The sequence below is a fragment of the Lissotriton vulgaris genome, chromosome 8, assembly GCF_964263255.1.
Source record: "Lissotriton vulgaris chromosome 8, aLisVul1.2, whole genome shotgun sequence".
Taxonomy (NCBI): domain Eukaryota; kingdom Metazoa; phylum Chordata; class Amphibia; order Caudata; family Salamandridae; genus Lissotriton; species Lissotriton vulgaris.
This window is the reverse complement of record NC_141696.1, coordinates 31,212,666-31,228,971: the sequence shown is the minus strand read 5'-3', so window position 1 is coordinate 31,228,971 and position 16,306 is coordinate 31,212,666. Positions and strand designations below refer to the sequence as shown.

Sequence of the window (16,306 nt, the reverse complement as noted above, 5' to 3'; positions counted from 1 at the left end):
ATGTGAGAAAATGGTCAGATATATCACCAGAAAAATGACTGAGAACTTGATATAGATGTGCCATTCATTGTATTTAATATTTAAAACCAACGCTAATACTGCATAACTCAGTTTGCAAATAAAACTCATAACTTTCTTGATTTTCTTAATTTCGATTTGTTACAATTATTCAAATTACTTTAATGAATGTAGATCTCTTCTCCCCCCATCAATGTTTGTTACTATAAACATTTAATACCAAATTATGATTTTGCTGTAATATATTTTCTGGAGTTTCTTTCAGGTCTTACAAGAATGATGTAACACTTGGGTATGAATATACAGCCGAGCAGTCCAGCACTGGAGCACAGGATGGCGAACACCTCCACGGCCACCATGTACTTCCCCCGTGTGCTCAGGTATGCTGGGATGAAGGAGATCCACACACTGACAAACACCAGCATACTGAAGGTGATCAGCTTGGCCTCGTTGAAGCTTCCAGGCAGATTCCTTGCGAGAAAGGCCACTATAAAGCTGACTGTGGCCAGGAGGCCCATGTATCCCAGCATGCAGTAGAAGAAGGTGGTGTCCCCTTCGTTACACTCATAGATAATCTTTTCATTATATAATTGGTTGTTCAATTCTGGGAATGGGGGATATGTAAGCAACCAAACAGCACAGATATGAAGTTGCACCAGAGAAGGCAACACTACTATAGACATAGGTATCTTGAAATCTAGATACCTCCTTGCAGGGCTACTAGGATTGGTTGCCTTGAAGGCAATAACTACAACAATCGTTTTAGCCAGAACAGTGGAGACACTAATGGAAAAAATGACCCCAAAGACAGTCTGTCGCAGCATGCAGGAGGCCCTTGTGGGACGGCCAATGAATATGAAGGAGCAGAGAAAGCAGCACATGAGGGCGACGAGGAGTAGGTAACTGAGTCCGCGGTTGTTGGCTTTGACTATAGGAGTGTTTCTGTACTTGATGAAGATGCAAAGTACTGAAGCTGCAAGCATGGTTAAACAGGCAGCAGAACTAGTGAGTGCCAGACCCAGAGGTTCTTCAAAGGACAGGAACTCAGTCATTTTGAGGAAACACTGATCTCTTTTTTCATTGGACCATTGGTGCATTGGACATTTCAAACAGCTGGCAAGATCTGTAAAAATGATTTGGAAAATAAAGTTAGCATTTATTACAAAGTTTGCAAAACATTAATACTCAATGACTTTGAGTCACTACTGGGCTTTCACCAATTGTAGATTCTGTTGTATTAATAAAAGAATATAGAATGTGTCAGTGGACAACTCAGTATATGTATTAGCTTCTATTAATGCCATTGTTAGGTTTTCACACCACCATTATTCCTTTGTGTACTTGTGTGTGACAAATACGTTTTTTACTACTGTTTATTTTCATGGATGTGATCTGAGTTAACGGTTCAAGCTAAGGTAGGATTTCCCTACATTTGTTATGCTGAACTATCCCATACTCTTAAACTCCACAGCTGTGTGTAGGTTTTTATGTGCAACATACTGGGACAGACTTGTGCAGGGAATTCAAATGAATGCACAAACTCTTTAATGCATTTGAAGCAGTACGCCACTGGTGAAGTTACAGGGAGATGCCGAAGAGTTCCTTGCTGTTGTGGGCGTTGTTGTCCAGTCATTCTCTGAATGCTGTCTTCTTGGTGGTGCGGATCAGCTGTCGGCGTGCTTCAGGGCTGTCATGTTGTTGTGGTCTGGTTGATGCACCAGGCTTTTTTGAGGGTGCGGCAGTTTTCTTGGAGTTCGTAAGTTCGTCGGTGAACCAGGAGGCTTTCTTGCTGCCGGGCCTGCTGTGAGGGGTCTTCAGTGGTGCGAGGTCATCTGCGCAGTTGGTGATCCACTGTGTGAGGTTGCTGGCTGCTTTGTTGGGGTCCGTTGTGCTGGCGGCGGGTTCTGTCTGAGGGAGGTAGTGAGCTGGTTGGTGGTGATCTTGTTCCAGCTCCTGCGAGGAGCCAGTTGCCGGTGGTGGTGGGTCGTGGTCCTTCTGAAGCTGAAGTGGACGCAGCTGTGGTCAGTCCAGTGAAGTCCGGTGGAGTGGCTGAAGGCGATGTGGTTGCTGGAGGAGAAGACTGGGTCAAGCGTGTGGCCGGCGTAGTGGGTGGAGGTGTTCACCAGTTGCTTGAGTCCGAGGTTGGCGAGGTTGTCCAGCAGGGTAGTGGTGTTGCTGTCATTGTTGTTCTCCAGGTGGAAGTTGAGGTCCCCTAGGAGGATGTAGTCCGAGGAGGCGAGGGCGTGCGGGCTGATGAAGTCTGCAATGTTTTCGCTGAATTGTGTGCGCGGTCCCGGGGTCTGTAGATGAGGGTGCCTCTGAGGGTCGTCTTGGAGTCGGTGTGTATCCGGAAGTGGAGGTGTTCGGCGGCGGTGAGGGTGTCGTCGTAGTTGGTCGTGATGCGGATGGTGTTCTTGTGTACGATGGCGATGACTCCTCCTATCTGGTTGACGCAGTCCCTCCGGGTGATCTTGTATCCGTCCAGGATGGCGATGGCGATGTCGGGCGCTGATGAGGCGTTCATCCAGGTTTCCGTGAAGAAGGCGACGTCCAGTGATGTTGTGTCGAGCAGGTTCCAGAGTTCCACGGCATGTCTGTGAATGGAGCGGGTGTTGAGCAGGATGCACTTGAGGTGGTTGCTGCTTGTGATTGGCTTGGCGGGTGTGGTGCAGGTCGGGAGGCAGGTGAAACAGCAGGCTTGGCAGGCGAAGGGTCCGTGGGTGCGTTTCGGGGTGGCTTGGTGGCAGGCGGGATACCGGCCGCCGTTGAGTGCATGGAGGGTGGCCGCATCGTAGGTTTGACGTGTGGTCTGGCGTCAGAGGGGGCCAGGGGTCCTGGGGTTGGGCGCGGTCCGGTCGTGGACGGGCGCAGACTGGCTTGCATTTGGCGTGCCTTCGGCACACAATCGGCGCGCCCGCTGTGCGTCAACGCTGCGCGTACCCATGGGCTCCGCCATATATGGCGTAGAGAGAGGGAGGAGCAGCTGGGAGGCAGGAGCGGGGTGGCGGCAAGGAGGGGGCGATGATACAGAACGAAGAAGGGGGGCGGGCGTGGGGGTGCAGCGGCAGGGAGTGGCAAGTGGGGAGAACAGGGGGAAAACAGGCGGCAGAGATGCATAAGACTGGAAAATACAGGGCACGACGATCACTCAGTGAGCACAATAGTGGGCACAATAGTAGTAAAAGAAAAAACACGGCAGTGAAAAAACACAGCACAACAGGCAGCAGCGAGGCACAAAAAACCAGGAAGAATCACAGAAAAGCACAATCAGGGACACCTGAGCCCTGGGGGCAGCGGCGGACAGGAGACAGCAGCGGGGACACCGGCGCACTCTGGGGGAGCCACGGGGCGGGTGGAGTGACAGGCTCTGACGAGGTCAGGTCAGGTCACAGCTCCCCTTCGCGTGCGCCACCGCCTAAGTAGCCAGTGGGAGGGAGGAGCAGCTGGGAGGCGGGAGCGGGGTGGCGGCAAGGAGGGGGCGATGATACGGAACAAAGAAGGGGGGCGGGGCCGCGGGGGAGCAGCAGCAGGGAGCGGGGAGAACAGTGGGAAAACAGGCGGCAGAGAGGCACAAGACTGGAAAATACAGGGCACGACGATCACACTGTGAGCGCAATAGTGGGCACAATAGTAGTAAAAGAAAAAACACAGCAGTGAAAAAACACAGCACAACAGGCGGCAGCGAGGCACAAAAAAATGGGAAGAATCACAGAAAAGCACAATCAGGGACACCTGAGCCCTGGGGGCAGCGGCGGACAGGAGACAGCAGCGGGGAAACATGCACACTCTGGGGGAGCCACGCGGCGGGTGGAGCGACCGGCTCTGATGAGGTCAGGTCATTAAAGATGATCCTGAGGCCAACATGTCACAAGGCCTCACAGATAGGTTGCTTAAACTAAGTCCCAGTGATCCACCAGAGGTGTCACTAAGTTGTGTGATGGTCTACAAAACTGCTGCATTCGTGAAACCAACACCACCACCTTTTGAAAAGAAAAATATTGGCAATAGACAGATTGTGTGGATAGAGACATTTGAAGATTTCATTGATGCACTTCAAGAGACTGATAATAAAAAGACGATCAAATTACATAATGTAAGATTAAAGAAACTTTGAATAGCAAATTCAATCCAGTTGCCAATGTAGATTACAAAAGATATGTTTTCATTCAAGAACAACGGAAAATGGGCAAACCATCAATGAATTTGTTGAGAAACTCGACACACTCATCAAACATTGTAAGATCAATCAATTTTATTGGTGAAGAAGCTATACGTCTTAGATTTATTCAAACGATGAATGCTGAGAGAAAATCTTAGTCTGGAGTCAGTGCTAATGGCTGCCAGAGCTGTAGAGTATACCAAAGACAAGCTGCTGACATGGAGGCCGTAGGTGCCCAGAATGAATCAGTCATGAGTGTGAACAGTAGGCCAAAGCCAAAGCCTGAAGTACAAAAGGTGATGTCCACATGTTAAAAGAAGTTGTGGTTTGGAAGTAGATATTAGTTTCCACATGAAGGTAAATGTGCCACCATTGGACAGATATGTAAAGGTTGCGGTAAAGAGAACCATTTTGTGTTGGCCTGCAGAGCAAAGGAAAAAGCGAGTGTGTCATGGTGCTGATGTGTTTTATCTAGGAACCCGATTCAATATTATGACCTTATGTCCCTATACGGCTATAATCAATAAATATCCCTATAATGGCATAATAATCAGAGCCATATTTCAGTAAATCGCCTCTGAAGTCCATGAAACAGTAGAAGCTACTTCCTTAGATTCCTAGAGAGCTCACTGAGTTCTTTCGACCCACCAAACCCCCAGCAACCTGGGAAAGCCCCGCTTGCTTTGTTTTGATTTATAATAGAACTCCTGCGAGCACTGTAAGAACGGCCAGTTCTTAGTGACATCTTTATTGACGTCTTATGTCCAAACATTACGTCAAACTCAGCACCTTTCAGGTATAAATATACCAATGTTGCCTTAAGCAAACACATGGTGGTGATTCAGGAGCAGAGCAGCTAATCTACTTTCCGAGAGCCCAGCAGAAGCGAGAAGCCTACGGATGCTGCCCCTCCTCTTTGACGCGCTGAGAAAGACGCTGTCTTTTCTCCTGCCGAGAAAATCCAGCTCCGGCGTTTCCAGCCTACCCTTGCGGGTGACTGGGATATCAGGTCCTGAGAGGGAGATACCAGACCTCCTACATTCTATTCCCAAGGTACAGTGCTGACTAAACCCTTAGAGAGAATTCCTGAACAGATCTTTGACAAAAAAACCTACTTAACTTAAACTGCTACTTACTTACTCCTTCCCACGTATTAGGCTCAGGTCAGGTACACCGGGGTAGGCGTATTTTAGAAGCACCAGTTGAGCACGTTAGCCTATGTATATATATATGTATATATATTTTATCCATTTTAAAGTGTCTTACGGCTAAGAAACCATATCAATGCTTTTACAGTATTTTTTCATAATACTCCTTTTACTGTACGTACTTTACTTCATACCAAGTCTTGCAATTGTGGCAATTCATTTCTCTTGCATGAGAAGGAAGACTGCTCAATAAATTATACCTTTTATTGAAAACGCCTGTCTCTCTATTCTCTGCACCCTGGTGAAATTAAATATGCACAACTGACTGAGTGAAATAGCTGTCTATTGTTTCACACGACTCTAGAGATTGACTCTTATTCTGAGGGAGCAAAGTTGTCATGTTTATGCGGTTGTCGGAAACTGAATCCCTTCTTGTCTGAGCCAGGGAAGCTGATCACTTCCTATTCAGTCAAGAAAGTTTCCAGTGACCTCTGATCTAGCTGGTGCAAACCTAAATTAAGTCTAACATAGTCAGTAGAGACCTAGAAGACCTCAGTCCTACGTCTAAACTGCTGTTTATGTTATTCCAATGCACAGGGCCTATAGGGAAAATAGGAACTACACTACAGTGCGATGACAAAATGTCGGCTGTAACGTTCCAGAAGTGACATTCGATGTACACCCACAAGGCCAAGTGGCCTTGTGGGTGAAATAAACGACACAGAACAAAGTTGATTGTCATCTAAATTATCGCCAAGGAGTTCTTCTAGATCAGTATCAAGTGAAAGTGTAGAAGATAGTTGTGCCATGTCGAGGTTTACCTCAGAAAAGTGTGCGCATGCCAAACTGGCCGCATATGAAGAAAAATATCAGCCAAAGAAAAAACGACATGTCAAAGCATCAAAGTCATCCAAACATTGTCCAAAGATTTCACTGAAAATAAATGGTTGTTTAATACCATTGATCACCAACACTGATGCTTTGATAAATATTATGCATGAGGAGAAATATAATTCATTCTTTTCATTACCTCAGCTTACGCCGTCAAAAACCAAAGTGCATGCATGGGCCACATCAACACCTTTAAAACGTCAAGGTTCATTTGCAGTGTTCAGGAAACACAAGAAAATGAACATGCAAGCACCCATCCATGTGCTTCCAGGCACAGCGTCAAGTGCCTGTCTGTTCAGTTTCAGCAAAGCTGCTGAAATGGGACAGATTTCCATAAACTACAGCATGAATGCTCACCATAAAATTGTAAGTCAATTTCCTTCCTTATTTCAAGGATTAGGAAAGTTTAAGAGTATGAAAGTAAAGCTGCATATTAATGAGGATGTCTGTCCTGTTTGTCAAAGACTTAAACAAATTGCTTTTCATTTACAAGATGATGTTGAAAAATAACTTGAATCGTTACTTAGGCATGATATCATTAAGTGGTCCATTGGTTCCTCAGAATGGGTTTCTCCCATAGTGTTAGTGCCAAAAAAGGACAGTGAAAAAGCTAAATGCATATGTGTTGACATACATCAGACAAACAAGGCAATTGAAGAAAGCGACAACCAGGTCTACACTTTGGGGACATGATATTGCAATTAAATTGTGCAAAGGTCTTCAATCATCTTCATTTTAATTAACCCCTTCGCTGCTGATGACGAGCTCAGCTCGTCATCAGCCACGGGTGGCATGTGCTGATGACGAGCTGAGCTCGTCATGTCACGCAGTATTTTTAAAAATGCCGCACAGCGCAAAAATCACCGCAGCAGCGATGCGGTTAAGGTTATCATCAGTTGGAAATCGAAAACAATTACAGGTACATTACAAGCTTTTCTACACATGTTGGTTGGTTTTGATACAAGAGAATAAGTTTTGGTGTCTCATCAGCTGCAGAATTTTTTCAGGGCATCATTTGATATAATATGCAGTCTGTCATGAATGCGTTAAATTATAGTGATGACATATTGGTTTTAGGAGCTACATACAAAAAGCACGATTGAACCCTCACAGAAATATGCAGTTTACTTGCGGATGCAGGTTTAGGTTTGAATGCCGAAAAAGACAAAGTTAAAATCTTTAGGCCAAAGCTTTTCTAACACCGGATCCTGCTAAAGTACAATTGCTGTCAAACGCTGATGCCCACAAGATGTTTCTATGGTGCGTTCATTTCTTGCCATGGCTTTTTCAAATATATACAAGAAATTGCCACTGTAAGTGCTCCATTGAGAGCGTTGACAAAACAAATGGTTCATTTAAACTGGTCACATGAATGTGAGATAAGTTTTATGAAAATCAAACAAACCATTGAAAATGCTACTGAAATGGCCTATTTCGATCCAAAGCTTCATACAGAGGTTGTTGTGGGTGCTAGGTCAGACTGGTTAGCCGCCATGCTTGCACAGCACAGCGGTCACTCGAATGCTTGCAGGCATATTGTATAAGTTTAACCATGGCATGAGCTTGTGAACATTTCCATGTTTTTTCTGTTAGAACGCCTGTTGTACTAGTAACTGATCATCAAGCTTTATTAACTGTATTTGGAAATCTAAAGACAAAAATGCCTTCTCACATTGAACGATGAAGACTATGTTTACAAGATCACAATGATAACATTGTGCATCATCCAGGGAGGACCAGAACCATACTTTTCAGAGTGCCTATACAAGGCCATGGTAATCCATCTAAAGTGGTTGAAGCATATATCAGTTTCAGTGTAAAGTCATTTCGTTAGCCCAGATTATCATTGCCACGAGTCATGATTTCATGATAGTCAAATGCTCAAGTTGAAAGATATAACCACACATCAGTCATGTTTTAAGATGCTACTTAAGTGGGTGGCAAAGTAGGTGCTGCTGGCCCACTGGTAGAATTTACGATCCCTAGGTATATGATATACCACACTACAAGGGACGTATACGTAAGTTAAATATGCCAATCAGGTGTAAACCAATTGTACCATCTTTAGTAGAGTGAGCACACACATGTTCTTCACTGGTTAGCTATGGTAAAGTGCATAGAGTCCTAAGGCCAACAAAAACAATTTCAGCAAAAAAGTGGAGGGTAAATGCAAAATGCTTGAGCGTGATCCTACAGACAGGGCCAAGCTCGACACCTTTGAAGTGCAAGTGGGGTTGGGTTCACCCGTCTCTACCATCCTGGCAGAATGGCCCACCCTTTCCATACCCAGGCTTCCTTTGTCACATTCTCTGGCAGCAATTCATAACCCACAACAGCAGAGCCATGTGATCTAGGCTACCAGCAGAAAGGCACAGTGGATTTGAGCGCAAAAATGCTAACTTTTTGAAAGTGCATTTTTATAATTGTAGCTTAAAATCTGACTCTACCATTAAAGAGTGTTCTAAATTACAATTCAAAAGAGACCAAGAAGTCATTTTCTACCTGATCCCTGCCTAAAATCAGCTCTTATTAAATGTAATGATGCATCACAATGTTAGTCCATGGGGAAGAGGTCGGCCTTACAACAATGAAAAACTACTTTAGGAGTTCTTCACTGCCAGGACATGTAAAACATAAGCTCACATGTTGCACTTTTCAAATACCATGCACCCTGTCCTAGGCACTTTTTATGATCTGTGTGGCATCCTGGAATCATGAAGAGTCACCTAGCAAGGGTATTGTTAAGGTCAGACTGGCTTAAGGAGAACTGACAGTTGATGGCTGTTTATGGATGGGGTCCTGTTTACTTCTAATGCATTAAAGCTTACTTTGAACACTTACTACAGTGTCTGGACAGTCATGGAACCTAACATCGGTGACGAGCGAGGTTGAATAAATGGAGAATCCAGATCTAGGACCGGAACATGTTTTGTTACAGCTACTTTGCATTTAAGGAGTTAACTTTCTCCAACACAGCATAGAGACAGCAGTGGCTACTTCACATAAATGTGTTTGTACCTGTTCTGAGTGCAGCTTTATTTGCCTGAGGCCATGTCTTTGCCCTATGGTCCTTGTGCAGCGGGTCCAATGTTGAGACGTGTTTGTGTGAGGAGTGCTGGGCCCATCATCATGTCAGGAACAAGCATTGCAGGCTGCACACTCATACGAAGTGTTATGGTATGTTATGTTAATTTGATTTCTTAAGTGCAACTGTTACCCTAGGGTGTCTTGGCGCTGATCACTGCCTATCGGTTTGCTGAGGTGTAGGGTGCCTATATGGTGCATACCACACGGTGCTATCTACTTTGTGGTTGTAGTTCTGGATTGCAGTGTACTTGGACAACATAAACGCTCCTCTGTTGCCAATGTCATGAAGCGACAATCGGAAGAACAAGTGACAGGGAAGGTCTCTAGGTGGCACATCAGAGGAGTGGAGTAAGGACGCTCTGTTGGCGGCGCACCATACCACATCACTCTACCTGCTTGGTGAGTGTCATTTTGGTTTTGCAGGTGAAAAGCAAAACCACTTCTACTTCACTACAATTTCAAGCACCCATAGCAACTTATATGGGGTTTTTCTGATTGAAGTTTCCACATACCGATGGTTACATTGTGGATTTGGATGGTTTTATTATTCAAACCACTTCTACTTTTACAACGATTTCAAGCACTCATAGCAACTTATGTGGAGTTTATTTGAGTGGAGTTTACACATTCCAGGTGTTACATTGTGAGTTTTGGATGTTCTTTTTTTCTTAGGAATAGCAATGTTTAGATATCACAACAAGATGTCTTTGAACACATCCCTGATTAACTCATGATGATGCCCCAAATTTGAATGAGTACACAATTTGGTCACAAAAAAGAGGCCTGCATTGTCTCCCTAAAGTGTTCTTGAATGTTCTTGAATGTTATCACTTTAGGAAAAGAGTGCCATGGCCAGGAGACTCTGTAGAACTATACATTACTGAATTGCATAAGTTGGCCTCTACTTGTAACTTTGTTATGGCCACTGGTGAGCGTTTGCGTGGTCAGTTTATGTCGGGAGTGCTTTGAACATTGCTAGAGAAAGCATGTGGCAGAAAGACATTACAGGAAGTGATCACTATGGCTAAAACCTATGAGCATTCAACTAAAGCTTGTGCCTACACTATTCGAGAACACATTCTTCATTACAACAGAGGAGACAACATTGAGAGTCAGGTTGTGGAAGGAAAATCAATTCAACATTGTAAGTATTCATAAGGGTCTCAAGGTAAGGACTTTTACTGTGGGAATATGAGGCATGTGGCAAATTTCAAGGAAGGTGATTTGCAAAATCTGTGGAAGAAATGAGGACTTTGCACAATGTTGAGGATCGGGCGTGACTTTAAAAAAGTGGGAGAAGTTGAGTGTGAAATGGATGATTCAGGTTGTATGAACACACTCTTACAGACAAATGAATGAATGAGTGTATTTATAGAGCACACAGCTATGTACAAGTGTGCCAGCATTAACATCAGGAAAGTGGAAGCATTAGTCGCTAAATAGGTGAGTTTTTAATATTCATCTAAAAGCAGTCTCATTCATAGTGTTTCTAAGTTGGAGAGGGAGCTGATTCCAGAGACTGGCTACCAGAGGGAGAAAGAGGCGCCCCTTGCATTTTTTCTTGAATGACAAAAGAAGCAGACCTCGAGCATTCGTGGAGCGCAAGGGTTTCGGGTGACAGTACATGCAGAACCTTAAGTTCAATCATTTTTGGAACCCCCTCTTGAAGGGCATGATGCGCAGTCACTAAATCTTTGAAGATCACTTTTTTTCAAAGTGTGAACAATAGTTTCACAGCCACATGCTGGAACACTTGGAGGCAGTCTGTGAAGTCATCAGAAACCAAGATAAAGAGCATTGGGGTAGTCCAGATGGGATAGAATCAAAGCTTTAACTATGGTTTTTTGCTCATCCCAGTCTAGGAAGCATAGGAATGTTTTTAGTGTTCTCAGGATCCAGAGAAATGACTTGACTACAGAGGCAATCTGCATTTTCCTCGTCAAGTCAGCCTCAAATAGTACCTCCGAGTTCTTGGCTGCATTCATTGGGAGGGAGGCAAGCAACCTGCCGCCCAGCAGCCCAACCAACCAGGTAGGGGGTCAGGGCCAAACAGTAGAATTTCAGTTTTGTTAGGGTGGCTTGAATGTTGTTGCCACCGAACTAGCTGGCGACAGCTTTTATACAAGCTGAGAAAGCCCGCTACGTTTCGGACGAGGTCCCTTTGTACAAAAACAGCAAATGCGTGTCGTCAAAGCCTGGGAACAGGTTATCTGCCACTTTTGTAGTTAGCAATTGCTCTCTAGTTCCCTTGTTGTCACGCTCCGCCCCCTTCCTACCATCCCCTCCACCAGCCCAATAGGACAAATCTGGGGGGAATATTAAGCAAAGTAGAGCACGCCCTGCGGCAGGAAGTTGGCCATTTCGTTTCAAGTGATTTCACAGTTGTATGTCACCTACAGCAACCTTAATGGTCAGTGGGCTCAAAAGAAACCACACACCCATTTGAGGTTGGAAATAAAGTGAATACGTTGATTTCAGGAAGTAACAATTGTTGAGAGCTCTAACAAAGTCTGTTAAACCGCAAACACCTTAACATAAGTGGGATAGCTATGACACATAGTGATATTAGAAATCTGAAAATGATGAAGGCAAACATTAAATGCCTGTGTGGTACCTCGCCCAAGCTAATGGACCTGCTGGGAGTTTGTTGAACAACCTGCACAGAATTGGAATTTAGAAATTACCCTTACAATTTAAACTCAGATATCTGTTCTACATGCAATAAACCATTTTTATAAATGTATGCATTTAATTTGTTCAGCTAGTGTGACTATACTATGCAACAGGTACTAGTGCATTTTAAACAGAACACTCTATATATACAAGTGAAAGTTGTAGAACTTCAAACTGCAAGAACAGAGATAATAATGAGCTGATTGCATTCCTATTGGTGAACAATCACCACTGCAAACACCACTATAGAAAGTGCATCCACCCTGTCCTGATTCAGAAACAGTTTATGATTGTACTCTTTCAAGTGTCCTTCTTAGGCTGCCCTTCTAAACACAGCCTTTGTGTAAGCTGATGCTTCTCATGTCAGGGAGTACTGGGGATGGCTCCAAGCAGGAGCACCCACAAAATATTGGGACCAGTGAGGGAGAAAATGCTGCAACCCAACTTTTCAACATAGCAATTAGGGACAAAGGAACAGGCCTGGCCCAAAAAAACTTGCCCACCTTTAGCAACAGAACCTACTGTCCTGCTGTTTCCCCTACCATCCACCAAACAGCAGAGCTCAGGAGCAACTAATCTGCAGTCCCTTTCTACAAAGTATTCCTGGAATTTCACTCTCACTTCTGTGTGTGGAATTCCACCCTCAAAACCACAGGAATGACGGCATTACACTTCCACTGTATGGGAAGGTTCTCCTCTACCCCATCCCATCCCAGGCTAAACAAGCGGCATCCAAATTGATCCACTTTCCTTTTTCACTTAATATGGATAAAAAGCAGAAGACATCTGTCCAAGCATTTGCGGGATCTCCTTTTTAATGTTTGCATATTCACCCTGTATCTTCTCTCGTGTTCCTATAATCAGGAAGTCCTGTTTCCTTTAGGCACCGCTAAATCTCTTGATTTTCCAATCTATGCTTCCAGTCTTTTCTTTACACTTCCATTCCTGACCTGATCAGCTGTCCATCCTGAAACAGTAGTCGAGAGGTAGCCAAGCAAAAGGCATGCTGTTCATCTGAATGTAGTGCATATCACAATTCCCTAATAGAGCACTAAATCACATGCAAAATAAATTGTCTTTTGCCATTTGTATTCTCAGATTGCTTGCCATCACCAAAAAGCCTTCTGTATATTCCCAAATCCCATTATGAAAAGCTGACCTTGATGCAAAACTTCTGAAAAACGATTTTAGATTTTTGGTGTTGATATTTAGATATTGGCAGATATTGTGGCACATCATGTGAAATATGAATATAATAAATCCTGCTAAGGTCAGCATAATATGTGAGCCCACCTGTACCATTGTTGAACTCTCCATGGGAGCAGAGGACACAGTCAAAGCAGCAGGCAGGCTGCCCCTCTCTGGGAGGCGCTCGGTACCCTGGAGGACAGGAGTCACTGCAGACAGAGCGCGGGACCTGAAGAAGACCACAAACAGCATTGATAGATCAGAGAGAAACACTGAAGGAGATGCACTGATTGAAAGACTCATGAGAGAAATAGAGACCATAAAAATATAAAAAATGCAGTGTCCATAGAAAAAGGAGAGAAAAAGAATGTTAAAATAGATCCATGTGCAAACATATAATGATATCTCAATGAAACAGAGCATGAGGACTCCAAGAGGTCCAATTAGTGCTTCAATGTGACAATCACACCCTTGGATCTGTGACACATGCACAGAGGGCAGAGATGGACTACTGAGTATGCCATGCGGCCTGAGACATAAGAAACATAGGAGGAAGGGCAAATACATAGAATGGATTCTAGGTTCTGTCTGCTGCCATACTCGCTTCATAGAACGGCGCAACTGCTGACACGCTGTGCGCCATGGGCAGGTCAATGGATGGTTGGAAGGTATCTGGCGACTCATGAGTGGCAGCGTGCCCATCTCAGCACTGGGGGAGTGGTGATCCGGAGTGAAAGACCCTCTAGTGCTAGACATAACTACACACTAGCCCCTTTGCCCAGTTCTTTAGCATCAGTAGCTAGGTGGGGGTGACTGGTGAATGTTTGCTCTCTCTACGAAGATATTTATAGTATAAGACAATTTATGGTCAGGGGTGGTTTGACCCCTAAAGAGAGGGCCTGTTTCACAAGACTATATGATCTAGAGGTTTTTTGTGGTGGTAACCCATATTAAAGTCATTATGTCTGGATGGTTAATAATACCTTGCGAACCATTTATACATGAAACTCTGCATACACGTGTTCTTGAATATGTATTTAGCAGCGTTTTAAAGATGGCACTTCTGCTCAAAGCAAAAGTACTGAGAGGGTATTGATTTATTGAGTTTTATAAACTATGAGGTTGATTTCTCAGTTCCCCATGCCAGGTCAAACTCTGGAGTCAGCCGAGGACAGGTCCGCCTTGCTACCCTGAAGGTAAAAAGCTTGAAGCAGTTTCCAGTTTGAAGATGTTTACTGTGGAGGCTCCAAGAAATCATAATCAAATTCCCCCAATGATACAGTGGGGACCCAGTAACCCCTGGTTGCTCTTTCACAGAAGGTATCTATAGTTTTCAACAATATATCCCCCTTAAAATTGGGAAAGGGCAGGAGAGTCCCTGATTGGCTCGCGAGCACCTGCACAGTGCAGGCCACATGCCCGAAGTTGCACTGACACTGGTGTCCAGCCCTTACTCCATACAATTATTCGTCAGATCATCCATCAACAATATAACTGCTTCACTCAGATTGAGAATAAAATCATGTTTTGTGGTCAGTTTGCAAAAACTAAGGGGCATATTACCAAGGGCTGGTATCACCGCTTTCTCGGCAAATTGTGGCGAGAAAAAGGCGATTCAGCTAGAGCCCTATTAACAAGGACACTTTAAAGCTTGGGCCGAGCCCACTTTGCATGTCGGTGATAAACATCGCTAATGACATGCAAAGTAGGTGTTCCCACGTGCAACCACATGTAAAATGTGGTTGGAGGTGGGAACACCCTATTACCAAGGCAGGCGTTGGGAGACAAAAACCTGCAATAAAATCATTTATCGCAGGTCTCCCAACGCCTGCTCCGACCAGGCGTTAGGCATTGTTAACATGGGGGTTTGGATCATAACGCTGAATCCACCATCCCCATATTATCAAGGTTCACCTTAGCGCATGAAAATAATGTTTGTTTTCATGCGCTAATGTGCCATATCGCCGTCTATCGCCGGATTTCTAATCGCCTGCCTGATGCGCATTGATAATTACGCGCTAATTAGGCGATGTAAACCGGCGATTGCCGGCGATACGGAGATGTGCATTGTGCGTTTTGCAACACACACCTCGGTAATATGCCCCTACATTAGTTAATTCAGCGAGGAACAGACCAAAAAGAAGCACATTCAATCCAAATAAAGAAACCCTGGGACATTTGTCGGTGCTATCGTCCCCCCCTCTCCCTGGAAATGGCATTACTCCGGCCCTTGGTAGGAGTACTCTATGCATCCGGTGGTCTTCTACTGAACCTGTGGGCATCTCCATCTATGGCCACCCCATCTACAGTTTCACATTCTGCAAAGTTACAAAGTAGTGTCTTTTATCCTGCATATGCAATGAACAGGAGCCAGGGATTGGGCTCCAGATGTAAATATCTAACCATCTCCAGGGTGGGAGAGGGTTGCAGAGGGGATTGTGTTTGTTTTGCATTAGTAAAATGATTTACTAATCATAAATGTGGCCTTTTATATCTGTAAGTAGTGGCTTTGTGAATCTGAACAATAGCCAGATTGTTTGCATCTGCCTTAATATTATTATTGAAATAATCATGTTTGAGTTTGTCAGTTTTCAAAGCTGCTTATCTCTCTTTCTCAAGCAGCTCTTGATGTCTGACCAGACAGCTGGACCTTGGCCTTTTGTTACCTGCAGTAAGTGCAGTCGATGACATGCAGTGGGATAGGACAGCTGTGCCCAGTGATAAAGATGTGTCCACCAGGAGGCTGGCATTCACAAGCTGCACCAACTAGAGGATTTAGGGCCATATGTATGAAGCAAATTCGCATTCGCAAAGGCCTTTGCGAATGCAAATTTGCTAAATGGGATGAATGAATGAAATTTCCATGCAAAATAAGGAATTGCAAAATTTGCGATTCCTTATTTTGCAATTGCATTTAAGGAATCACAAATTTTGTGATTCCTTAAATGCAATGTATGAAGCTAAAAAAATTGCTAATTGTCCCTAAGGAATTGCAAATTACCACCAACTTCAAGTTGGTGGTAATGTGCGAATTTCTTGAAAAATGCCAATTTTTGCATTTTTCTAAGTGTCATGTGACGCACATACATGCTACTTATTTCAGGGGTGCAACAGTGTGTCCTTTGGACACCCCTGCACCCTT

General features: G+C 44.3%; 1 protein-coding gene across 1 annotated transcript in view; it reads right to left on the bottom strand.

Annotated features, from left to right (window-relative positions):
• Positions 1 to 242: 242 nt before the first annotated feature.
• The window catches only part of LOC147693307 (vomeronasal type-2 receptor 26-like), a 50,555-nt gene continuing 34,491 nt past the window's right edge, over positions 243 to 16,306 (bottom strand). The window contains exons 6-7 of the mRNA XM_086935918.1: positions 13,270 to 13,393; positions 243 to 1,141 (exon numbers count right to left, since the gene is read on the bottom strand). Coding sequence (XP_086792044.1) covers positions 243 to 1,141; positions 13,270 to 13,393 — 1,023 coding nt within the window. The remainder of the gene's footprint in view (positions 1,142 to 13,269; positions 13,394 to 16,306) is intronic.